Source organism: Drosophila suzukii, unplaced genomic scaffold (genome assembly GCF_043229965.1).
Source record: "Drosophila suzukii unplaced genomic scaffold, CBGP_Dsuzu_IsoJpt1.0 scf_14, whole genome shotgun sequence".
In the NCBI taxonomy this organism is placed as follows: Eukaryota; Metazoa; Arthropoda; class Insecta; order Diptera; family Drosophilidae; genus Drosophila; species Drosophila suzukii.
Window position 1 is genome coordinate 388,631 of NW_027255901.1, and position 25,371 is coordinate 414,001.

The window sequence follows — 25,371 nt, forward strand, 5'->3', positions numbered from 1 at the left end:
ATACCCTTTTACTCTACGAGTAACGGGTATAACAAGGAAGAACGCTATAGACGAATACCTCAACTGGGCTTTAGAGTGGACAATGCAAATTTTTTTTTGGGTCAATCGATATGTGTTGACAAGACCAATACATTTCAGTTAAAATTTTGTATCCGTATAAATTTTGGGCGCCACAGGCTTGGGCGGCTTGTGGGCGTTAGAGTGGGCATGGCATATTCGCGTTACAAACTTGCGCTGCGAACAATGCTACGGAATCTGAATCTGAAGTCCCAAATCTCTGTCTTTGATAGTTTCTGAATTATCCGCTTTCATGTTTAGGATTTCTTGAAGTTTCTGGGCAGTTTGTTAGCGTTAAAGTGGGCGTGGCAAACTTTTTTTTTTTAATCGATAGGTATTGATGAGAACAATACATTTCAGTCAACATTTTTATTCTTGCATCAAAGCTGTAGGAGCCACAGTTTGTGGGCGTTAGACTGGGCGTGGCACGCTCCTGAATCAAACTTGCGCTGCGTAAGAATCTCAGGAAACTGCATGCCAACTCCCAATAGTCTAGCTCTAATAGTTTCCGAGATCTCAGGGTTCATCCGGACGGACAGACAGACGGACATGGTTAGATCGACTCGACTAGTGATCCTGATCAAGAATATATATACTTTATGGGGTCGAAAACGCTTCCTTCTACCTGGTTCATACTTTCCGACGAATCTAGTATACCCTTTTACTCTACTAGCGGGTATAAAAAGAAAAAGAGGCCCGTTACTCAGCAAACTTTTTTTGGGTCAATCGATAGGTACTGATGAGAACAAAACCTTTCAGTTAAAATGTGTATTTTAGCATCAAAACTGTAGGAGCCACCCCTTTGTGTGGCTTGTGGGCGTTAGAGTGTGCGTGGCACCTTGCTGAAACAAACTTGCGCTGCTCAAAAGCTTAGGAATCTGCATGCCGAATCCCAATAGGCTAGCTGTTATAGTTTCCGAGATCTTAGCGTTCATACGTACAGATAGACAGACGGACATGGCTAGATCGACTCAGCTAGTGATCCTGATAAAGAATATGTATATCTTGTGGGGACTGAAACGCTTCCCTCTGCCTGTTACATACTGTCCGACGAATCTGTTATACCCTTTTACTCTACGAGTAACTTGAATTAACATCCTCATAAGTCAATATAAGCCGAAATTAAAGCGTACAGTGGACAATAGATTACAAGAAAAACAAAAATTCTTATAATTTAAGATTTATTTAAAAAAGTTAAAAAAGCGTCAAGGAAGTTATGAATAACTAAGGAATTTTAACTTTTACGTCAAATTGCAAAGACATTGGTAATGGTTCAAGGTGGGGACTATATTTTAGTAGTGCCGTCTTATTTGAGAGTGTGTTTCAGCGTTCCTGTGTTATCTGCTTAACAACAATTGCTTAAATGAGACAAATCATTAAAAAGTAATAAGTAATTTGCCTTTAGCTGAGTAACGGGTATCTAATAGTAGTGGTCGTCGACTATAGCTATCGTTCATGATTTTTAACTATGGTTTTAAGAAAAATTATAGTTCGGAAGCGTCCATAGTATTTAAAAACACATTTTCAACGATATATAGCACAGGACTGCGGGCTTATTAGTTCATAGTTACAAAAATTAACTTTTTTAAGCTTTTTTCCATTAACTTGCTTGTTATTCCAAAGGTATTAAAACTAAAGTTTTTTATATACAGCTTTTTAACATAATCTAAAATTTCTAGGACACACAAATAAACAAGGTGACAATTTTCACTTTTAAAAAACGTCATCAAAATCTGTTGGTGTATTACTCGAACGTTTATGATAGGAATATCACAATAGATCTGCAGTTCTTCTTGTATATACTCGTGTGGTAGTTGCCTTCGCACACTCTCCTTGTGAGATTCGTCGCTAAGTGAACTGCGGTCCACATTGACAGCAAAAGCTTTCTAGCACACACTTGCTCTCACTTTGGGGACAACTTCGATAGGTTGTCAACTTATTTTTTGAGCCAAGCTTGATGTATGTAAGATTCTATTTATTCTATTCAAAGCTGCGATCTTAAAATTTTTTTTTTAATTTTAAAATTTGGTTGGGTTCTTTATAAAATTGAAAGGTATATTTTATGGTTACTGTAAGTTCATAATATGGATTTAGGTTCAAGGGTATAGAAGCTTCGGCTTTGCCGAAGTTAGCTCTCTCTCTGGTTAAGCCTAATATTTTAATCCCTCTTCAGAATACAAAAACAAATGCACGAGACATAGGTGTGACCAAGGACTCCGATTTTCAAAATGTTTACATTGATGGCACTGAGACTCGTGTTGTTTTAAATTTCTGTACAATATTTAACTGTACAGTTGAAATTGATACAAGTAAGTATGCAATATATGTAAAATATAATGATTTTCAAAAATTTGGTAGCGTTAAGGATTTTTGGCAATGACACTTTATTTCGGTTCACAATCAGAATTGATCGATATGGTGAAAAACCAACCACTTAAACATCCAATCTGTCCATATTTAAGCTTTTTTTTTCATATATTTATTTTAGCTTCAAATGTATTTTTATTACGCGTTATTAAAAATATTTTTTAAAAGTATAGCCTTTAATCTTTTAATGTTGTGGTGCAGAAAGAATTGTGAAAACATTACACCAGTTTACAAAAAAAAATTGATGAAATACGCCTTTCAGGAAACCTTTGTTTTCCGGTAAGATACATCTCCCTGATTAAGAAAAGGGCACTTAAAATTTTTTCTATGGTACCAATTTTTTTTAAAGTGTAAAAAACGTTTTTTGCACTTTTTTATTTTATAACTTGAGTTGTGATAAACCGAATTCGGTCATTAAGGACTCATTTTACAGGTAATAGAATGCCCTTTAACTTTCTTATACACATCATTAAGTTCCATTCATTAGTTCAAAAGCTACACTTCGTCAAAGTTGAAAAATTTGGAAAAAAATCAAAAACGCTGGCATAAATGGCTTCTTTAAAAATACACGCGTAAAAACCGAAATTAGTTTTATGTTTTTTTCTTGATGGCTGAACCATAACGGAGAATATGCGCCATAGATCACGACAATCCGTTGGTAAATCGATTTTTAACAGATTTTTAAACGTATATACCCAAGTTCATTATTCGGGAGCAGCGGCCGTTAAACGTTATTTTAAATTTTCAGTGTTGGGGAACGTAAGAATTTGGTGCAAGTTGTTATGCATAACGTCAGTTTCTTTGCTATAGCGCTGGGCAAGCTAAAGAGTATGCGATTGCAGTTACGAGGAAATCATTTTCATATATTTTTAGCAAGGAAACTGACGTTATGCATAACAACTTGCACCAAATTCTTACGTTCCCCAACACTGAAAATTTAACATAACGTTTAACGGCCGCTGCTCCCGAATAATGAACTTGGGTATATACGTTTAAAAATCTGTTAAAAATCGATTTACCAACGGATTGTCGTGATCTATGGCGCATATTCTCCGTTATGGTTCAGCCATCAAGAAAAAAACATAAAACTAATTTCGGTTTTTACGCGTGTATTTTTAAAGAAGCCATTTATGCCAGCGTTTTTGATTTTTTTCCAAATTTTTCAACTTTGACGAAGTGTAGCTTTTGAACTAATGAATGGAACTTAATGATGTGTATAAGAAAGTTAAAGGGCATTCTATTACCTGTAAAATGAGTCCTTAATGACCGAATTCGGTTTATCGCAACTCGAGTTAGAAAATAAAAAAGTGCTAAAAACGTTTTTTACACTTTAAAAAAAATTGGTACCATAGAAAAAATTTTAAGTGCCCTTTTCTTAATCAGGGAGATGTATCTTACCGGAAAACAAAGGTTTCCTGAAAGGCGTATTTCATCAATTTTCTTTTGTAAACTGGTGTTATTAACTATATAAAAGAGATAAATTTTGTCGATATTTGTAAATAAAATAAATAAATAAATAAATTATGAACAGGTAGAGGATAGTGTACCGACCATCTAGTCATATCGTCTTTCACTCAAATTAGTCCCTCAGTTATAAATATTGTAAGGAGTTGAAAAACTCCGCACAAATAAAGCCAAGAATAACTGACCTAAATAAATAACCTGGCAGTTCCTTAGAACGCAGTGAATTCGCGTAATAAAGGCATTTGCAGGAAAAAGAGTTTGGAGAGTACGAGGAAAAAGAGAGGAGGGAGTGGAGAGAAAGAGAGAGATAGAGAGTAGACATAGCCAAACGACATCAGTCAGATAAAGTTGGTAAAAGAAGAAAGAGCACCTGCCGTGAGCAAACGAAAAAACGGTACAGAGTGCAAACGTTCAAACCGTGTACTTTAGACCCTGGTGTGACAAGAGACAAGGAGAGGCCGAGGATTAACGGTAACAGGAGAAGTTCAGAAGTCAGCAAGGATCAAGACCTTTACGTCGAGATGTGCGGGACAGCATAGGTCGCCGAATTGGGACACAAGTAGCTGAGGTTCTTAAAGGAAGTTTGACTTTCTCTGGGCGTTTGCTACAGAGACTGCTCGCATAAACCGGACGGAACTTCAGAGGAAGCTGAGTGAGCTACGGGCGGAACCGGACGGGAAAGCGAAATTACCCGGAGCGCGGAAACAACGAGACGATGCCAAGACATACAATAAGCTTTATATCACAAGCCATAAACTAACGCCTCATACCCCGAATTCTGCGTTACTGTTATTCTATACCCAGTCACGTTTACTATAAACTTGGCGTGACGAACGCTGCACGAATTTCGTTTCAAGAAAACACAGAAAAGAAATTCGTTACATCAGGAACCAGAAGGCTTAATGGCACGCCTTAGCAATAAAGGCATGTAACAGGAAGGGTGAAAAGGAATACGTTCCGAGATGAAAAGACATTTCAGGAGCCACCGAACCTAGCCCGCCCGACTACGCTTAAGTCGAAAAGCAGGTCATTGTAAAGCAGTCGATTGTACAGAGAGACCACTCGATATCTTGGAACAGATCGAATGGTCCGCGATTACATACGGCCTGGACTTAAACTTGAAATCTCAAGCGAGTTATTGCAAGGCAAGGTGTTAAAATGGGTTATCTCAATCAAACGGCAGTAAGGATCGTAGGTTGAATGTAACGAGAATTTCGGGATATTGGGAGCCACTCGTGTGTACTCCGCGGAAAACCCTCGAGATAACCAAAGAGAAATTAACCACGATAATGAGAATATCCCTGAGAAAGTACAAGATCGAAGACCTGGTAACACTAATGATCCTTGCCGACGAACACGAAGAGCTCGAAAAGGAAAGGGAAGTGTTCTCCCAAGAATGAGTTAAGCAAGACGAAGACGCAGTCCCTAGACAGGTCACGTGCAGAAGATGCTAGGACAGCCGACGACCAGTGAGGCCCGCCGAGCATTGGCAACCAGAGGTAGCTAATTAGCACCACTAAACACAGCCTAGTAGAGCTGTAAATAATTCACCTTTTTATGAAACGATTATTTTTTGATTAAATTCAAACAGTTCTCACTGGTGAGGACCAGCTTGATAACGTTTTTACCCTTTAAGGCAGCTCGGCGGTCTTTCATACTGACTGAAAGTAAAATTGGATTGTCCAATCCCAATCGGCTTCTAAAAAATAGTTTTAAGAATGTAATTCAAATTTCTTTAAGGTGACCAGACTGGTTTATCTATCGATTCTTTAAAAAAAGAATCGATTTTTTCGGTCATTTAAAAACATCGATTAAATCAATTTTAAAATCGAACTGTGAGCAGCTGTACCGCTCAGAGGCCACAAGGTGCTGCACCAGAGAGCAACCAAGCCTAAGCCCATGTCACTTCATAAAGGGTATATGTTCTGGGTCAGGATCACTAGCCAAGTCGATCTAGCCATGTGAACTCGAAAACTATAAGAGCTAGTGGGCTCAAATTTCAGATTTAGATTCCCTATCTTCCTACGTAGTGCAAGTTTGTTAGGCAAATATGCCACTCTAAAAAAATTAAACTGAAATGTACTGACTTGCTGCTGGTTGACTTAGTACTTCGACTTTTACAATTCACTGATCGTGGCGGACTGACTCCTCGTGATCGACTGATCCGGCTTCCACCGCTGGACCCACTTATATAGGGCTCCTGGTACCGTTAATTCTTGGCATCTGCACACGGCACCACTTCAGGGTCTAAAGTCCGCGGTTTTGCCGTTCGATCTTTCGCCCTCTGCACAGGGCCCCACACTAGGGTACCAAGCGCGGCGATCTACAGTTAACCCTTCGCTCTTTCTCTCAAATTTCTATTTCTTCGTACTCTCCAAACTCTCTCGAACGGAATCCTCCAAGCTCTCTCGAACCGAATTCTCCAAGCTCTCTCAACCGAAGTCTCCAAACTCTCTCGCATTGTATTCACTGCACTCTCTTTTCCCGCAGTACCGTTACTACGCGTATTCGCTGCGTATCCAGCAGCTGGTAGTCCTCCGTACAGTCGATCTCTGTTCTATATGTGGGGAGTTATTTAACTCCTTACATTCCCCGCTTTCTTCGGGTGACGAAAAGAAACTCGATCTCTCTCTCCGGCTTTATCCTGTGAGTCCTTTGTTTAGCCTTTACGTCTTGTCGCTCTTCCTCTTCCTTCCAGTTCCACCCTATGCGTGATCGATACCGATAGTGAAGCGTTGCCACCTGCTCGTTGCGATGTGTCACCTTTTGCTGATATTTTCAAAATTTCTTGCGCCCATCGATCGCCACTATCGTCTAGTGACAACCGCCCCTTTCCCTAGGCAATGGTGATGCAGCGAAATTCCTCTATTCTGGTGAGAAATCTCGCATTTCTTTTGCTTTCCTTCACTCATTTCTCCTTGTGCCCTTCAGTTGCCCTTTACACGCTAGACCCCTCCTTCGCTGGGCTGGTGGCAAACTGGAGAGCGCAGAGAGGATCTAGCTTTCATCCGCTTGGCATTACCCTTCGACCTTAGCACTAGGTAAGTACCAAAACTCCTCACGTTTCCTGGTATGCGCTCAACCTCTTATTTTCTCTTCGCTCTTGCTGTAGCTGACCATGTATGCCCCTTTCTTTTTCTTTTCTCCAGCACCGTACCCTCGTCCCCAATCAATATCTTTCGCTCCGTGTTTCTAGGGAATTTATTATTTTGTTTTTTTCTTACTGTGCGATCACACGGATGACAGCGACTCCCAACCTCACCCGGTACCTCCGTCCGCCCTCGGTGACCAGGACGCACCACCTGCTACCCTTCCGCAGCGCCGTCGCGACCGGCGGTGCTTCCTCGACTCCCTCCGGCCACTCGCTCCGGCCACTCGCTCCGGCCACTCGCTCCGGGCTATCTCGCGCCAACCGCCTTCCTCCGGGGCCGACACTTGCCGGGTGAACTGCAGCAGCGGGCGCGCCACTCCGGGCGTCCAACAGCGGGGGTCTACGGGTGACCGTTTGCTCGGGCCACACCAAGGGTCCCTTCTCCAGCGACTTCTCCTTCCGTACCGTCGGTGTGGAAGGCCCTGTGCTCGGTGTCGCTGGGTCCCCACGCGTCAGGTCAGCCTCTTCTCCGGGGATTCCGAGGGCACACCTCGGGGGACCTCCTCCCAAATCCTGGGCTCGTCCATCGCCGCCACAGGTTGAGTGAGTTGGGTGTGCAGTGAGTGAAGGTGCGGAATGCAGCGCTCCGCTGAAAAAGTCCAGTAGGCATCCAGGCCGACATCGAGATTTCTCGGGAATCCAGCGGCACCAAGAAACACTCTCTTGAGTGCTTCTAGATGGCGGGAAAATATTGATGTTGCACATTCTCTTCAGCTTCCCACGCCGTGTTGCATAACGTCAAAGGAATCAGCTGATCGCAGGGCAAGCTGACAAAAGCTCCCTGCCATGTTAGATTGAGAACCTACATGTAGATGTCGTGTTGGTGCGGCGCCTAGCGTAGGAATATATTGCCTACATTTGTGCGTTGCTGCTAGCTGACGATGGCTACATTCTACAGGTGGCACTTGTCGATCGGCGCTCAGCAGTAGCATACATCTGAGGGCGGCTGCTCGAACTTCTTGGCAAGGAGTCCGGGATCGAACGAGTGACATCACTTCTGCATGGCAGAGGTCTTCTTGGTGCCAAATGTTAAGGAGCTGACTGATTGCCAACCACCCGCTAACGCGGAAACCGTGAAACGGGGCCCTGGCGACCGAGTAGAGGCGGTATAACCCCCATCGGAAAGTCGTGGGGAAATCCGCGGCCACCGGCGGAAACCTCGATCCGCGCACAGCGATCCTATCGCCAAAAATCCACGTAGCGTCTGACGCATACTGGGCGGCTGCGTGGTCTGCGTCTGTGTCATATTGGCCGGCAGTCACAACACCTGGCAGCGGGTATAAAATGCAAACAACCTGGCAGTAGGTATGAAATGCAACGTAAGGAAGGAAGGTCGACTAAAATCGAAATTACTCCAGGTGGCAACAACACAAGTGGAAATCAACCCGTGGGAACCCCCACGGCCAGGGCACGAATTCTGGAAGCCATAAATCCCATTCCAAACAATAAGCCTGGCGAGGCGGTGGTCAACTTGGCCGCCTGGATAGTGAATGCACCAAGTTTAAGCAGAAGGTACAAAAACAAAGGCGCGGGAGCAGCCGGTCACAAGTCCTGAAAAAACCCACGGGCCAGCCGCCCCACGGGAAGATGATGAGGTGCAGGACGTGACCAAGCGCCTAAGGGACCCAGGCAGCCCAACTGGCGGGCAGAGAACTACCTCTGCAAAGAGGGTCAAAGCGGAAAAGAACCTCAGTGGACCGGGACAGCTCGCGGAGATTGGAGTGCTCCTTGACGAAGTCCTGCATCTCACGAGTGTAATGCAGGTGCGTCACATCAATGTGACCATGAAAGCGATGTTCTCAGGGATGAAGACCCTTCAAGAAGGGGCATTGATCTCCTTTAGCTCTGCAAAAAGAGCCCACGAAACGCAAAGCAAAGAGCAACAGACGCCGGTTTGACTGAAACATGACAACGCCGCTCAAACGGAGTTCTGGCGAAACGCGAAACGCGAAACGCGACACAAGACCCCAAGGCCACCAGAGCGGGGCAAACAGACCCGTGGCAAAGGCTCAGTCAACCCACCGCGGCTCTAGACGGGGGACAGCCCTCGGCTCCACCAGCGCAATCGTTTGCGCTAAGAGCGCCCCCGGGTTCGCAGCAGAAAAAGAGGAGACATCCACAAGAGAAACATAACAAAAACCGAGGCCCCCGAGAAAAAACAGCCGCAAGAGGCAGCGCTGGAAAAGACCCGACCACCGTCTGGAGAAGGGCTGCTCCTATAAAGCGGGCCCGAAAGCCTCACCGCCCGGACGACCTCATAGTGGAGACGAATGGCAAAACCTTCAGCGAAGTCATAGCTATGGCCACCCGTAGGGACGACGGCAAGACGGTGGTGATTAGCGACCTGGATCCATCTGCAAAGTGAAGAAGAGGGACTCGCAGCCCAGGTGCTACAAGTGCCTGGAGATTGGGCACATTGCAGCAGCGGGTGCTGTATCAAGTGCTGTAACAAGGTGCACAAAATCGCTCAATGTCCCAACGAGAGCGTATGCTTTTTATGCACCGAAGGAGGAGCGAAGTCGAGGAGCCACCAAGCAGAAAGCAGGAGGTGTCCTTACGCCGCAAAAAAAGCCGCAGCCAAACACCGCAAATGGAAGTGGTCCAGATAAACCTGAATCACTGCCGGGCTGCGCAGGACCTACTCCTGCAGTCAGTGAGGGAATGTAAGGCTGATCTGGCTATAACCAGCGAACCTTAAAAAGTCAAAAACGACAGCGACTGGGTAACGGGCAGATCGGGGAAGGCCGCGATACAACTGTGCAAAAGAAACGGCAAATCATTCCTGGACGTGCGTAAGGATTCGGGTTTCGTCCGAGCTCGAATAGGAGAAACGTGGGTCTACACCTGCTATCTAGCACCTAGTCTCTCCACGGTGTACTTAAGCCGTGCACTGGACACGATCGCCTTCGATGCAAGGGGCCGTTACCCTACTATCATCGCAGGCAATTTCAACTTGTGGCCCGAAGAATCGGGGTGCCCAACATCAGGGGGCGCACCTTAATCCTGGCCTTTGCAACGCTAGACGTTGCGCTGCTAAATGAAGGGACGCAGGAGACTTTTAATCGGGCTGGATCTGCGTCTATCAAAGATCTCACATTTGTGCGCTCACTGGAGAACCGGCGACTTCTGCACGGCCAGCGACCACAAGGCAATTCTATCCACAGTGGGCATACGCTCGGGACAATAAGCCTGAACAGAGTAGTCAAGGGCTACCACCAGGAGACGCTGAACGCCGAGGAGATGGGAAGGTGCCTCGCGGACTTGCACTTCGTTACGGAAGCAGACGTGAGCACCAATGCCGATGGGATAGCAGACAGCCTGGAGAATGCGTGCAGGGCAGGGATGCTTTGTGGAACTCCGAAATAGCAGCCCTTAGAAGGAAATGCCTCAGAGCCTGAAGAGCTCTTTAACGGTGAAATAGGACGGACAAGGCCGAGGCTGCACACGCCGCCTTTAAGCAAGCCAGGAGGTCCCTGAAGCACGCCATTCAGGACAGCAAACGGGACTGTTTCCCGAAGCTATGCGACGCAACCGAACAGGAAATCGAAATCCTACGTGAGATTGTTGACACATTGTTTCATTTGTAGCGTCAAGGAGAGTACACAGTACGAAACGGGGCCTACGTGGGTGATCGAGGAAATAACGGAGGCCGAGGTTGCTGAAGCAGGACACACCCTGCACAACAATAAAGGCCCAGAACAAAGTTGGCAAGTGTTCGGCAAAGTGTTCGAGGAGCTTATCTCGAAACGGCTAAATCTGGCCGTAGATGCGGCTGATGGTCTGTCCCCCACCCAGTTTGGTTTCCGGAAAGGAAAGTCCACACTAGACGCGATCCGAACGGTCACCGGGATAGCAGCGGAAGCCATACGCGGGAAGCGTTGGAAAGGCGGTCCAAAGAAATACCCTCTACTAATCACTCTCGACATCAAGAATGTTTTTAACACGGCGAACTGGACAAGGAATATGCAGGCCCTAAGGCGGCAACTGATCCCGGAGTACCTCATCAAGATAGTCGACAGCTACCTTGGCGAAAGAGTGCTGCTGTTCGATGCGAGCGTCGGCCCAAAAGAGTACGACGTTATTGCTGGGGTGCCACAAGGATCGGTCCTGGGCCCCCTGTTGTGAAACAATGTACGACGGAGTGCTGAGGGCTTCCATGCCTGCCAACGTGACTGGCTTCGCGGACGACGTCGTGGCCAAGACGACAGCCGAAGTGGATGACATGGCAAACACATGCGTGGATGGTCATCGCTGGTCAGAAGTGGAGGAAACGGTCACGAGCAAGGACGACCTATCTAGGCGCGAGGCAGGACAGCCCGCAAGAGAGCGATCGATTTCATGGTGGCAGGAGAGATTGGATTCCGCGACCTCTGGGCGCTGGGCCCACGCTCTCATTCCAGTCTTGAGTCCTTGGCTAGAAAGTATGCATCTTGAGGGGACACGGATGCTTCCTGTCAACTGTCAAACGGACACGACACAAGGGACGGATGCCCAATCTGCGGCTCTTGAATTGAGGAGGACGCTTACCACGTCCTATTCGAGCGCGTGCGGCTCGTAGAGGACAGGACAGCCTTGGAAACAGCGACCGGTTTCAGCACTAGCCCAAGCACGCTAGTGCCAACCATGCTATGAGGCCAACTGAAGGGGGACGCGACGGCCAAATTCGCAGCGTCTCTAATGCGAAAACTCAGGAAAGCTGAGGTACCGCGATTGAGTGATGCATTGCTTTACGGATGTACCGCACAACTTCTTCAGTTTATGTTCACTTACATGTATAGTTGTTAGTAGATGTAAAGAAACAAAGTACAAAGGAATAGAAACAAAAAAAACCAACGCCAGCGTGCTGCGGCTTTCGTGGGCCGCCTGTACCTCTGTTCGCACCGTCGTGGGCTCCTCCGCCTGTGTCGGGCGAGTTGTCCCTGTGTGCGGCTCGGTCAGTTCCTAGGGGTGCGGCTGAGGCTCGGGTTCGCCGTTCCGTGGCGTAGGTGGCAGGGCTGGCCTCCACGGAGGCGTGACCACCTCCGTCCCTATTCCGTTCCTTGTCGACATACCACTTCCCCTCGTAGCGGGGAGTGGGTGGCACCTCCGGCAGCCACCGCGGAGGGGACGGCGCGCAGGGCTCGTCCTCTTCCTTCCGGCCCGGACTGGGCTCCTCGGCCGCGTACCTTGGGGTAATAAGGACGTCCCGCCATCGCGCCGAAGCCTCCTCATGGACCTGGCGCAGCCTGGCCTGTCACCGCGCCTCCTATTCCTTCTTCCGCTGCTGCTCCTCCTCCGCCGTCTCCCGGTCCCGGAACCCGGCATACCGCCTCCGCGTGGCCCCACTGGAGTTCCGCTCCTGCGGCTGTGTCTCGGGACTCTGGGCTCGCTGCCTTGACGTCCACCGTCCGTGGTGGTATGCGGTCGCCGGTCGCTGCCTTCCGGAGCCGCCACTCCCTCTGCTCGACGACGGGATCGCCCACCATTTCCACGTCGCTATCGGAGCTCACCACGGGTTCCGGTTCGGAGTCCACGGCGTGGATCCTCTTCAGGGCCCGCCGACCTTCCTTGCCCCGGGCGGGATCCCTGCTGGGCCGCCATCCTCCTGCGCGTTTCGGACCTCGTGATCCTGGTGCTCATTTGGACCTCTCGTGTTTTAATGCCTGACCGTCGCAGAGCTCCCCTTACACGAAACCTCGGTTGGGTTTGGGGTATACTTGGGGTATCCTTAGGGTATCATTGGGGTATCCTTGGGGTATCCTTAGGGTAACCATGAAGCATTATATTATGTTTGAATAATACGATTTTGCTACTGTTGTTGTGCCGTACTTGTCAGTGTCCTTGACAATTTTCTGGATTCAGCCTCAGGTTTGCTTCCTTTACACGCCGGATCACTTCTCTTAGGTTTCCCTTGGGTTCTTCCAGCGTGCGACCGATCACTATTATGTCATCCTGGAAAGCGAATGCGTGAGGTGACATGTTGGTGCCAATTACTTGTTCCAAAACCCACTGAAACGTTGCCGACGCCGACTGGAGTTCGAACGGCATTACTTTCCACTGAAATAGACCTTTGCCTGGCACTGTGGGATCTGCCAGTACCTATCCTTCAGGTCCAAACTGCTGATGTTCCGCGCTTCCCTTAGCTGATCTAGGATGTAGCTTATGCGGGGCACAGTCTCCACTTGCCTGTCTTCTTTTTCACCACCTCGATGGGGGAGCTGTATGGTCTCTGAACTTTATGAACCCTTTTTAAAGAAGCTCGTCCACCGATGCCTTGATTTCCCCACGGATTTTTGGATTCTCGGAGTGGTATATCTGCTTGATTGGCTTGTCATCCTTCATTTCGATCTGGTGCTCTGCCACATTCGATGTTCCCGTCATTGTGTTGAAGTCTGCCAGCTCGGTTTCCAGGAACGCTGTGGTATCGTCCTGTTGAACGAATGCTACCGATAGCTTCTCCTCGGGCCATCCATTGTGTCGCTTCCTGGTAGGTATTATGAACTCGTGTCCAGCACACCTTATCTCGGTTCCGACTTGCGTCAGGAAGTTTCATCCCAACACCAACGGATCCACTACTCCGGTCACTTGTTTGTTGCCGAACTTGACCTCCACCTCGAGCTGCGCATTAATTCCGCCGCATCTTCCGTCTGTCAACCAAGCTTGCCGTCTCGTCCTTGTAATCCTTCCTAGAGCAGCAATATTGTCCGCCAATTCTTCGCTAACGAAGCTTGCCGTTGCTCCGGTGTCGATTGTGGCTTTGTAGCTGTTCCCACCAATCGTCACTGCTGCGGACAACTGCTGCTCCTCCTCGATTAGCTAGACAGTTCGTTTGGATAGGTAGCATTGTGCGATCCCCGCTCGCCTTCCTGCAGCTGAGAGTGCTGGCCATTTCCTGATCGTTGTTAGCAATCGACGCTCCTGACACTCACCTTGCAGCATATCCAGCAGAATAACATCCGTTGGTTTTGACATCCTCGAGCACAGTGTCCGTTCCCACCACATTTCCGACAGGCCTCCTGCGGGTCTATGATATGGGACTTTGATTTGTGGATACAAAGTGTGGCCAAGTGCTACAATGTGTATGTAATAATATTAATGCGTAAAACTAAGTACAGTTCGATATGTGAACATACTACATCTCCTTCCTTTAGAAAAATAATGTAATAATATGAAGTTATTTTTTTTTTTAGTATCTTTATTGTATAAAAATATATATAGGTTTTTTTTTATTAATATTTTTATTTTATTTTTTTTTTATTTTTATTTCTTTTTTTTAATGTTTCTTATTTTATGTATGGCCATACTTGAATTATTTATAGGAAAAATGAAGTGATTATGAAATAAAAATTTTAGAATAAATTGAATTTGAAGTACAAATTTACGTATAAACTGAATATGAAATAAAAATTCTTAACCTATCTTTACGACCTACTTGTTTTTTATGTTTACTACTGAAGATTGTTATAATATCTCTTGCTCCTATATCCGTTATTGTATACGACCAATATATTTAAATTCTAATATATGACCAGTTTCATTCTTTAATAAAACCTGGTCTCTTATTTTCAAATCAAAATCTATGCTATTTTTATCGTATCGAATTTTTTGTTTTATTTTGTTATAATCTAGCATTAGTCTAGCTCTTGAATGCGCTAGTTCTAGTCTAAACTTAGATTCTTTAGCATAATCATCTAGGTAACATAGCGAATTTATATTATCTACGCTATTAAATTGTAGAGGCAAGTTTACCAAATACCAGTTCATATGGACTTCAATCATGTGCCATAGAGGGTGTAGTGTTAAAACAGTGAGTGAAGTATGAGAGCCAAACATCCCAATCATATTTGTTTATTGATATATAAGACCTTATGAATTCATTGAATGTTCTACAGGGTGGCCCATCTAGCGTTTGCTCTTTGAACTATCAATAATTTTGACTTTGACATTTCGAATGTCATTGTCAATGTGTCAGTTATTTAGTAGAAGGTTTGCGGTTTACGAAATGGTTAAGTTTACGCTCGAAGAAAATTGGGAAATATTGAAAACTTTTTTCCAAAGTAGAGAGTCTTCAACCGAAACTGCAAGAAAATTGCCGTCAAAATTCGGAAAAAATAAAGCGCCTTCCAGGAAGTTTATGGATAGTTTTGTGAAGCGTGTGCGTGAGACTGGATCGTTGATAGATAAAACAACACGTTTACGCGCTCGTCCAGTTCGGTCGGTCGAAAATATCGCTGCGGTGGCCGAAAGTGTCAATGAAAATCCATCGACGTCAACTCGACACTGTGCTCAAGATTGAGACATTTCGCGCACTTCCCTGCAACGGATTTTAACCAAAGACCTCCGTCTAAAGCCATATTAGATTCAGTTGGTTCAGCAGCTTAAGCCGCATGACCATCCAATGCGTTTTCGGTTCGCGGAATGAGCTCAGGAGCGCTTGGTCGAAGCTGACCATTTTTACAGAAAAATTGTTTTTTCTGATGAAGCCCATTTCCACCTATGTGGTTATGTTAATAAGCAAAACTGTCGCATTTGGGGCTCAGAAATTCCACACGTCACCTTGGAGAAACCAATGCATTCACAACGAGTGACTGTTTGGTATAGGTATTGTGACAAGATAGGTCGCAGATTAATGTAACTGCATATTCGTTTCCTGTTTCTGATCTAGGTAGTAGACCTATTGTATCCACAATTACGTTATCGAATGTCCCTTGTGGGGCTTCAGTTATTGTTAATGGGGTCTTGGCATGTTTATTCGTTTTAGACTTTTGGCATTTGGCACATTTTCTAATGTACTCTTTTATATCTTTAGACATATTTTTTAGTTTTAGTTTATTAATAGTGTCTCTGGACTTTGGCCAAGATTTTTGTTGTGCCTGTATGACCTCCTTGTATTGGATCGTCATAAAATTTAAGCAGTATAGCTTCTTTCACATCTTGTTTTTTTATAAGGCTCGCCGGGTTGAGTAGCGCTACTCTTAATGTATTCAATATCTTATTGCCCATTTGTTTGAAATTATCTATTGCAACATGTTCAAAGATATTTTCCCACGGCGCCATTTTGAGTTGGCTGATTTTGTTTATACCTGAAAAATTTACCTTAGTCTAGGATTCCATTGGTATATAATTCGCTAACATCATATCCTGCAGTAATTTTTCTACCATGTTCAAATAAGCTTAGCATATCTTTTACATGCAAGGTCACTGTTCGTACCCAAAGGTGCTCAACATGACCACACCCAACAAATCATGCAGTAGCCAAGTTGGGAACAGTACCAGGCGCCCATTTGCAGCCACTGCACTACTACTGCACCTACTACTTTATGTACATCGTCATTGTTTATGACTTCTTATACGTTGGGCTTAGAAGCTTTCTCTATAGAATGCGTGGGCCATTCTATTTGTTTGTTTTCCGCGCGGAATTTCTGTCTATTTTGATATCTAGTAGTGACTTTCATTATATTTCCAGTAACGTTTTGTAGTTCTTTAGTGGTCATTTTTGATAACGCATCAGCTACATAATTGTCTTTTCCCTTTATATATTCAACTGTGAAATCATACTCCTCTAATTCTAGCCTCATACGTGTCAGGTTGTCTGTGATCTGTTTTGATTGTAAAGTGTTTTTCATAAATATTTGGTCGAAAATGTAATATTCCCCAGTGAATTTCAGCTAATTCCTGCTCAGTTGTTCACTTATTACTTTCCCCCTTAGTGAAGGCTCTTGATTCATATGCAATTGGAAGTTGGAGTCCGCTATGATTTTGAGTTAAAATCGCTCCACACGCTTGTTTACTTGCATCAGTAATTATACAAAATTCTTTTCTGAAATCGGGATATTGTAGCAAATTAGGTTCCATGAGTTTTGTTTTAAAATATTGGAATGCTGTTGGCATTCATCTGTCCATTCCAGAGGAACATTCTTTTTACATAATCTTGTTATGTGCCGTGAATATTCGGCGAAGTTTTTTATGAAACGCCTATAATAATTGCAAAATGCTACGAAACGTCGAGCGCTGTCCGCATTCTGCGGCGCAGGGTATTTCATAACGACGCCAAATTTCTTGTCATCTGGAAGTATTTCTTTATCTGTGCATTTATGACCGAAAAAAGTCACCTCATGCATAAAAAATGAACATTTTTATGGATGTAACTTTAGATTGTATTTCCTACATTTCTCAAAAACGTCTGTTAAGTTTTTAAGCATACGTTTTTCGGAACAACCTATAACTATTAAGTCATCCATATAAAGGAATGCTAGTGAAGGTTCTAATCCAGAGATTATTACAGTCATCAGTAGTATGGAAACGCAATTTCTGGGATTCAGGACCACCTCGTGGTCGTGATCATGTCACGATCACAACCATAGTATCAGAAGGTTGTTATCTTAGAGGAACATATTCGATCATGTTGGGGAACGGTGTGACCAAGTACCCTTTTTCCTCATTATCACAGGTGTTGCTGTGCACGTGAGAAAGGTCGCAGACCCAAAGTAACCAATGATGGTTATCTTAGAGGAACATGTCCGATCATCTTGGGGAATAATGTTTTCTATGATTGTAAAACTAATTCAGAAATCAAAAGAACAATGAAATAAATCTCACAAGTTAATGACTCTCAGATGTGGAATATTTTCAAACACTCATTTTTGTTTCCGCCCCAGAACGTTTAACTGATAAATTGTCTAAGATTCTCGCCTTTCCACAAATGGGTCATAAACATGTCATAAAAGGGAAGCAAGAGCTACTCGAAGATGCGCACCTGTCCATTACCTGACACGCTCATTGACAGGCGCAATAAAAGGGACACATGCACAAGCCTGTAGGCGCACGCTCATTGACAAGATCACGCCAACGACCTCACGGCTGACTGCTAGCTCTATTACGTGCCATAATAGAGGTTGAAATCACGACCGCGAAACCACTCGCAAGTAGCCGACATATCTCAATGAATGAAATATTTTTCATTCTCAGTACCTGTAATTTTGACTCGAAATAAAAAGTCAAAAGTTTATTTTCATTTATTTTGGTATTGAGAACATGTTTTATTATATATAGAAATTGATTTTCTGCTTTCATTCCGGGTATTTGCATAGAAGAAGCAGGCGCACGTTTCCGACGTCATTTCTGGATTACAAAATGTAAAGTGTTCACTATAATTCGTAGTTTTGAGATCATGTCCACCTCGGTTCATAAATACAGTTTTTATGTTTAGAAGGTATTAAAACTGCTGATCAATTATCTGTCCTTTAAATTGTTCAATAAATTGGTAAATTTCCTCATGAAATTTCATTTGTTTAATTTTGTTTTCTTGAAGGTCCTTGCACATCTAGTCTCAACTTTACAAATACACAAAATATATAAGTTTTTTTTATTGTTTTGGAGCTACTTTTAAAAAATGTCAAAATAACGTATGCATTGTTAAGAGCACAAACCCCGCCCTTAAGGTGTGTTTCACAAAAGGGAAACCACTTTTCTTTAAACCTGTTTAATGACGGAAAGCCCATTTCCTCGATATTAATGAGCTGACGTCTCCCAAAAAACGTAGAAATCATTTCTTTTCCACACCTTACCAAGTAATTTGTTTTCCGCTTGTAATTGTCCTTAGATACTTTCGAATTTGTGGAAAACTGTTTTCTCCATCGTTCCAAAAAATGTTGTGATGTATATTGGTTTACCAAATTGCAGTCTTTCGTGATTTGGTATTTAGCAAAGTAAAATCATTTGGTGGTTCTATTAAAAACAAGGAAGAACGCTATAGTCGATTACCTCGACTATCAGATACCCGTTACTCAAAGGGAAATGGAGATATGCAAGCAGCAAAGCGAAATTAAAATGCGCCACCTAACGGCGGTAGACAGATTTAAGCGTTATGGGCGTTAGAGTGGGCGTGGCAAATTTTTTTTTAGGTCAATCGATAGGTATTGGTGAGAACAATACATTTCAGTTAAAATTTTCTATCTAGCATCAAAACTGTAGGAGTTTCAGTTTTGGGCGGTTTGTGGGCGTTAGAGTGGGCGTGGCAGTCTACTGAAACAAACTTGCGCTGCGTAAGAAGCTCAGGAATCTGTACGCCAAATCTGAATAGCCTAACTCTCATAGTTTCCGAGATCTCAGCGTTCATCCGGACAGACAGACGGACAGACGGACAGACGGTCAGACGGACAGACGGACAGACGGACAGACGGACATGGCTAGATCGACTCGGCTAGTGATCCTGATCAAGAATATATATACTTTATGGGGTCGGAAACGCTTCCTTCTGCCTGTTACATACTTTCCGACGAATCTAGTATACCCTTTTACTCTACGAGTAACGGGTATAACTATTATTCAAGTTTGGATTTTTTTCGAATACAATTCCAATTTCCTTTAGAATAAAATTATTATTATTATCAAAGTAACCTTGAACATCAATCGAAACAGTATCTTTCAACATTTTTCTAATGTTAAAGAACTCGTTGTATAAGTCCGTTCAATGAATTATATTCAACTAAACTGTCATGTATGAGGAGACAGTAAGCTGGAGTTTTTTATGACTTGGTGTCTCCAGTTCTATTGAAATTCTCACATCAATAGGACCAGTTTTCACTGATTCGTTTTGATATGAGAGATCAACCATAGGGGCGACTATAGTTACTAGATTAAAATCTTGTATACATTTCATATGGGTGAGCATACTGATTCTTACTAAAATCGACATTCAGATTATCATATGGATATGACTCAGAATTAAAGTGATCTTTCAAGTTTGATAAATTATTTGTGATAAGTTCTCCATTTAGTGTAAATCCAATTATTGTACATCTTCGTTTTTCGCGGTTAGCCGACAATTTCACATTCCAGCTGTATTGTCTACCATACCCCAATTTGGGGTTAACATATGAATCCCAACTCCGGAATGCGATTGGTAGGCTTATACTTCTTCTAATAATATATGTTTATGCCCACTGTCCGGCGAATCTGGACCCCGGCCTCGCTTTCCAACTGCACCCTTCTCTCGCTCTCCCGCTCTGTTCCCAGCTCCCTTCCGTGAAGTCTCCTCTGCGCTTTGGAGTGCGGAACTGAGCTAATACCCCCTTCACGAAACTCCGATTCCCACTGGACCGTCTACCATCCGACAAGAGCTGTCAGATCAGCTGTGGCTAATAAAAACACAAGCAAAAATTGTTAAAGTTAATTTGCCAGACCAAAATGAACAATTTACCAACTATTTTGGCTGTTGTACAACAGAAAAATCTGAAGTTGATTCAGCTTTTATTGGCAGCCAATTCATAGGAGTGGAATGACGACGAATTTGATCTGTACGAAAGCATTTTTTCTGCAAAAGAACAAATGCCACTATTAAAGAATGCGATTTATATTAAACAGAAGCGATACGGACATTTTGGGATAAGGATATACCGGAAAACAACGACGAGTTCTTCAAAGAGTGCTTTCATATGGAGAAGAGTACCTTTTCTCCACCAATTTTGCCGGGCACACATTTTTGAGTTTGCCAGCGAGTTCATGTCACCGGACTATTTTACTCCAGAAAAAGTGGACGAGTGTGTCAAAGGATTCGAAGCAATCGGATTTCTCCAGTGTCTAGGTGCATTTGGTAAGACATAAATTCATTAAATCAGTTCATAGTCTTAGCAATGTATAATGTGTAGATGGTTGTCACATCGATCGATCACCACAACTACAAAGGCTGGTACTCAATAGTAATATTCGCTCTCGTAGATTACAGGTAAACTGCCTTCTTCTAAGAGCTCAACAATGTTCCAAACGCATTGTATTTTAAATTTACTACAGATACAGATTTACCTAAAAACAAAAAGTCGAGCCTTTTTTCGTCTTATTAATTTATTAATTTATTAATTTACTTTCTGTACGATTTGTCCAAAATCCAAGTCCTTTTCCTTTTGCTACGTGCGGCGATATTGCCAATTTTTCCGACTCCTTTTATATTTGCATTTGGCCGCTCATCCATACATACACTTATATAAAATCGAGAAAAAAACTCCAAGCTTAGAAAAAATATTGCGCAATATAAGCCAAGCATACAGTGAAAATTATAGTGTTCTGCTAATTCACGCCCACAACACTTTCCAAGATTTTCTCACTGTATATCCGCAGCCGCTAAAAGACTTGCACATATTTTTTCGTTTTTCCAAATACAGTCCACATACAAATAAATCGAAAACGTCCACCACAACACATACCCCGCTGGCAATAATAATTTAATAAATTTAAAACCTGCGAACTTTACATACATACACATATCTACATACATACAAATATCTACATACATATCCATATCTTTATACATACATATCAATATCTACATACACACAAACCTACATACATTCAAATATAATTTAAATTCCACCATCCCGTTCCGACCAATTAAAGTTTTCCGTCGAACATCTGGTCAAAAATAATAAAAAAAAAATTACACCAACCGACGCGAAAATTTTTTTTGCTCACTGTGTTTTCTTTAACAACTATCAAACATTTTGGTATGCTTTTCGGTATTTGGTTTTTACTCCGTAAAATTTATTTTATCCAGGGAAGATAGTACCAGCACTCCACCGCATGCATAGCATCCTCCGTCTACATGTTAACACATATTTGGTATTTCTTCCCTTTCAATTTATTTCAAATGCAAGAAATACCAGCACTAAAAAAATAACAAACTTGATCCGAACTACAATATACATATACCAAAATGGTTAAATTTTATAATATTTTTTCCCCACGGGTGATATTCGAAATCCTTACTCACCGTTCCTAATCCGTATCATTGGGATTACTTCCGCAAAGTAAACTAGGTCGGTTCTTGCTCCAATTTATATTTCTCCGATCCACCACACTTTTTTGTCGACACCTCGTTCCACTGTTCTAGAAGTAGGCCAGGTTTCCTATTTATCCGACATAAACAAAGGCGAGCAGATTCTGATCCGGCAGAAGCCGGAGGCAGTGCAGCTGATAGTTTGCCAATTCTCAAAGCTAAATACGGCTACTGCTATTCAGTTTACGAGAGATGTGGTGCTCAGAGCGCGGATATGAAAGCCCAGGCTCCCCAAGTTCAAGCTGTTCCTACCCAGACTCACATTTCCTCTGGATGTCGGCTGCCTCCGTGCGATGCCGAGGTTTTCACTGGATATTATCTGCGGTGGCCGACCTTTAGGGATCTGTTTACGGCCATTTATATAAACAATCCAAGGCTGACGCCAGTCGAAAAACTGTTTCACCTAAATGCCAAAACAAGTGGCGATGAACACACTCTATTGTGTCGAACTCCCCCCTTACTAATGATGGCTTTCGCTCAGCCTTGGCTAACCTGACTGAGCGTTTCGAAAACAAGCGGTTGTTTGTAAATAGCCAAATAAAAATACTTTTCAATGTGCAGTCCGTAAGTCAGGAATCTGGGTCAGCTATCCGTGAACTTCAACGCACCATCGAGGGTTGCCTCACGGCTTTAGAAATGTCCGGAATTAAAACCGAAAATTGGAATTGCCTCTTATTGTACATGTGCTCCTCCAAACTTCCTAAGCTCACGCTATTCTTGTGGGAACAGTCCCTGCACAACAAGGTTCCGACGTGGCAAGAGTTGAACGCCTTCCTTAACGGAGCGTCACCGGACCTTAGAAGCCATAGACGACGTACGGCCGTCAGGCTCGAGTCAATCTCTGCCAAAAACATCCGCCCCCACGGCAGAGTCTCGAAGAATAATTTCTTACGAGACAAGGGTAGCACCCAAGCCAAAAGGATGTGACCTTTGTAAGAAGGAAAACTATCCTGTCCGCGGTTTCTCCAGATGACGGTCGACGAGCGGTCGGCATATATAAAGAGGAAGCAGCTGTGTCTGAACTGCTTCGCACGAGGGCATCAGCTGCGTGATTGTGAAAGCACTCATAGATGCTTTACGTGCCGCGGCCGCCATCATGCCTTTCTACACAGAGGCAACTCCTCCCAATCGCCTTCGAATCCCTCCCCAAGACCCAGATCAAGACCAAATACCAGTTACCAACGCTTCCGGGTCCTCGGACTCTACAGTCCAAAATTACTTCGCGACGGGGTATAGATACGTCTTGCTGGGCACCGCCATAACTGACATATGCCACCTGGGGTCGAATTTTAAAGCTCGTGCCTTGCTAGATTCAAATTAATTAAGTTGCCTCACCAGGTAATCCGAGCCCAAGTATCAGGCTTAAACCAGACAGTATCCGCTGAATCCAAAAAGCTCTGTCAGTTTACCATCCGTTCTCCGACCAGGCTTGCAAATAATCACGACGGCCTATGTTATTCCTCAATTTGCTCGAAACCTCCCATCTTGTCCGATTCCGCAACAGTTTCTACGGGATCTTCCCGAACTGCCACTAGCGGATCCAAAATTCTACGAAAGCGCAGAGATAGATATTCTGCTCGGGGCCGACGTACTGCCAACCATTCTCCTAAGCGGCACCCGGTCGAACATTTGTGGCTTTCTCCTCGGTCAAGAAACCATTCGGGTGGATTCAAACAGGACCCGTTCCTGCTCCAAGGGAAAATCAGATTTCCGTTTTTTCCACGCTAATCTCCCACACGGTCGACACGTCCCAGGATAGGCTTCTCGCCAAATTATGGGAGGTGGAGGATCTGCCAGTAAAAGTGACAAAATCTTCCGATTTGACCTGTGAGGAACATTTTCTCCGGACGACTACGAGAGACGATAACGGCAGGTATGTCGTAAGTCTTCCGTTTCGTGATCCTGAAAATGTAAAACCCACCCTCGGTCACTCCAGATCCTTCGCGTTGTCGCAGTTCCTAAGAACTGAGCAGCGCCTAAAGGGGGACAGTCAGCTCAAAACCAAATACGACTGCGTGATTCAAGAGTATCTCGACCTCCATCACATGAAAGAAGTCCGTCCTGTCCTACCCACAATTCTGCCAGTTATTACTTTCCGCGTCATGCCATGCTCAATCCGGAAAGTACAACCACCAAGCTGCGTGTGGTTTTCAATGCCTCCAGCCCTTCAAACAATGGGGTCAGCTTAAATGATATCCTTCATGCTGGCCCAGTCTTACAGTCCGATATAACTATCCAGATCCTGAAGTGGCGATATTTCCGATACGTCTGCAGTGTCGATATCGAGAAAATGTATCGGCATGTATGGGTAGATCCGAAGCATTCCCCGTTCCAGCGCATCTTATTCCGCAACAGCGAAGGACATATTCGAGATTTCGAATTACACACGGTTACTTTTGGAGTCAATTGTGCGCCATTCCTGGTCATTCGAGTCCGGCAATAGCTGGCAACTGACCTGCAGCTCAGCCATCCAAGAGCGAGCAACGTCATTCGAAATCATATGTATGTAGACGATGACATTTCGGGAGCTGACTTCGCAGAGGACGCTAAGTTCATTGTTCGCGAGCAACAAAGTGCTCTAGATTCCGCGGGATTTCCATTGAGAAAATGGACCTCCAACCACAAAGAAATATTTGCTTATATCCAAAGCGATCATCTTCTGACAACCGACTTCCTCGAGATCGAGATGGAAGGCGACGTCCGATGAGTTCTTTTTCGTCCCACCAGATTTATCAACGGAAATCTCCCACACGAAACGCCAAGTCCTTTCTCAAATTGCCAAGCTGTTTGATCCAGCAGGCTGGCTCGCTCCATTTGTTGTGTGTGCCAAAATCTTTATTCAGGACGATAAACTTCCAATTGAGCTGTGCCAAAGGTGGAACAGCTTTCTCCAGAGCTATTCGATCCTAGACCAGGTCAGAATACCCAGATGGGTTTCCTTCCGTCCAGAGTTCCACGTAGAGCATCATGGATTCTGTGACGCCTCGGAAAAGGTATACGGTGCTGCGATCAATGCGCGCGTAGAGGTGGGCCATTCCTCCGCCGCGGAACAGCTCATAACAATTTGCACTCAGCGCAGGTATTTTTCTGAAGAATACCGCTGTTTGAGTCAGAGCGTCCTGTGGCCGTGGCAAATTAGATTCTCTCCCTGAACCCCTTTCTAGACAAGAAAGGGCTAATCAGGGCATGCGGTCGCGTAACGGCCTCCGACAGTTTGCGGTATGATGAACGACATCCTATAATTCTACCGTACGAATGTGCACTCTCGCGGCTTCTGGTAAAATTCACGCATCTCATTTCGTTATATGGTGGTAATCAGTTGGTGATGCATCTCACCCGGTCTAGATACTGGGTTCCGAGAATAATGAACTTGGTGAAGGCAGTGGTTAACTCCTGCATGGTCTGCGTTATCCGCAAAAAGAGATTGCAAGTCCACATGATGGGAAGCTTTTCCCGTCCGTTCACGTACACAGGGATGGACTACGCCGGCCCGTTTGATGTACAAAATTATACCGGAAGAGCT

At 44.3% G+C, this 25,371-nt stretch overlaps 2 protein-coding genes across 2 annotated transcripts in view; both read left to right on the forward strand.

The window, feature by feature from the left end:
• Positions 1-2,236: 2,236 nt before the first annotated feature.
• The window catches only part of Ir41a (Ionotropic receptor 41a), a 170,689-nt gene continuing 147,554 nt past the window's right edge, over positions 2,237-25,371 (forward strand). Inside the window, exon 1 of the mRNA XM_070998944.1 lies at positions 2,237-2,366. The gene's annotated coding sequence lies outside the window, so the exon portion shown is untranslated. The remainder of the gene's footprint in view (positions 2,367-25,371) is intronic.
• On the forward strand, positions 23,956-24,291 carry LOC139354709 (uncharacterized). Its single transcript, XM_070998947.1, has one exon. The coding sequence runs from the start codon at positions 23,956-23,958 to the stop codon at positions 24,289-24,291; it is 336 nt and encodes a 111-aa protein (XP_070855048.1).

Bases quoted from the DNA above. Each gene is read 5' to 3' on its own strand.
- LOC139354709 (XM_070998947.1), top strand. From the start codon at position 23,956: ATGCTCAATCCGGAAAGTACAACCACCAAGCTGCGTGTGGTTTTCAAT.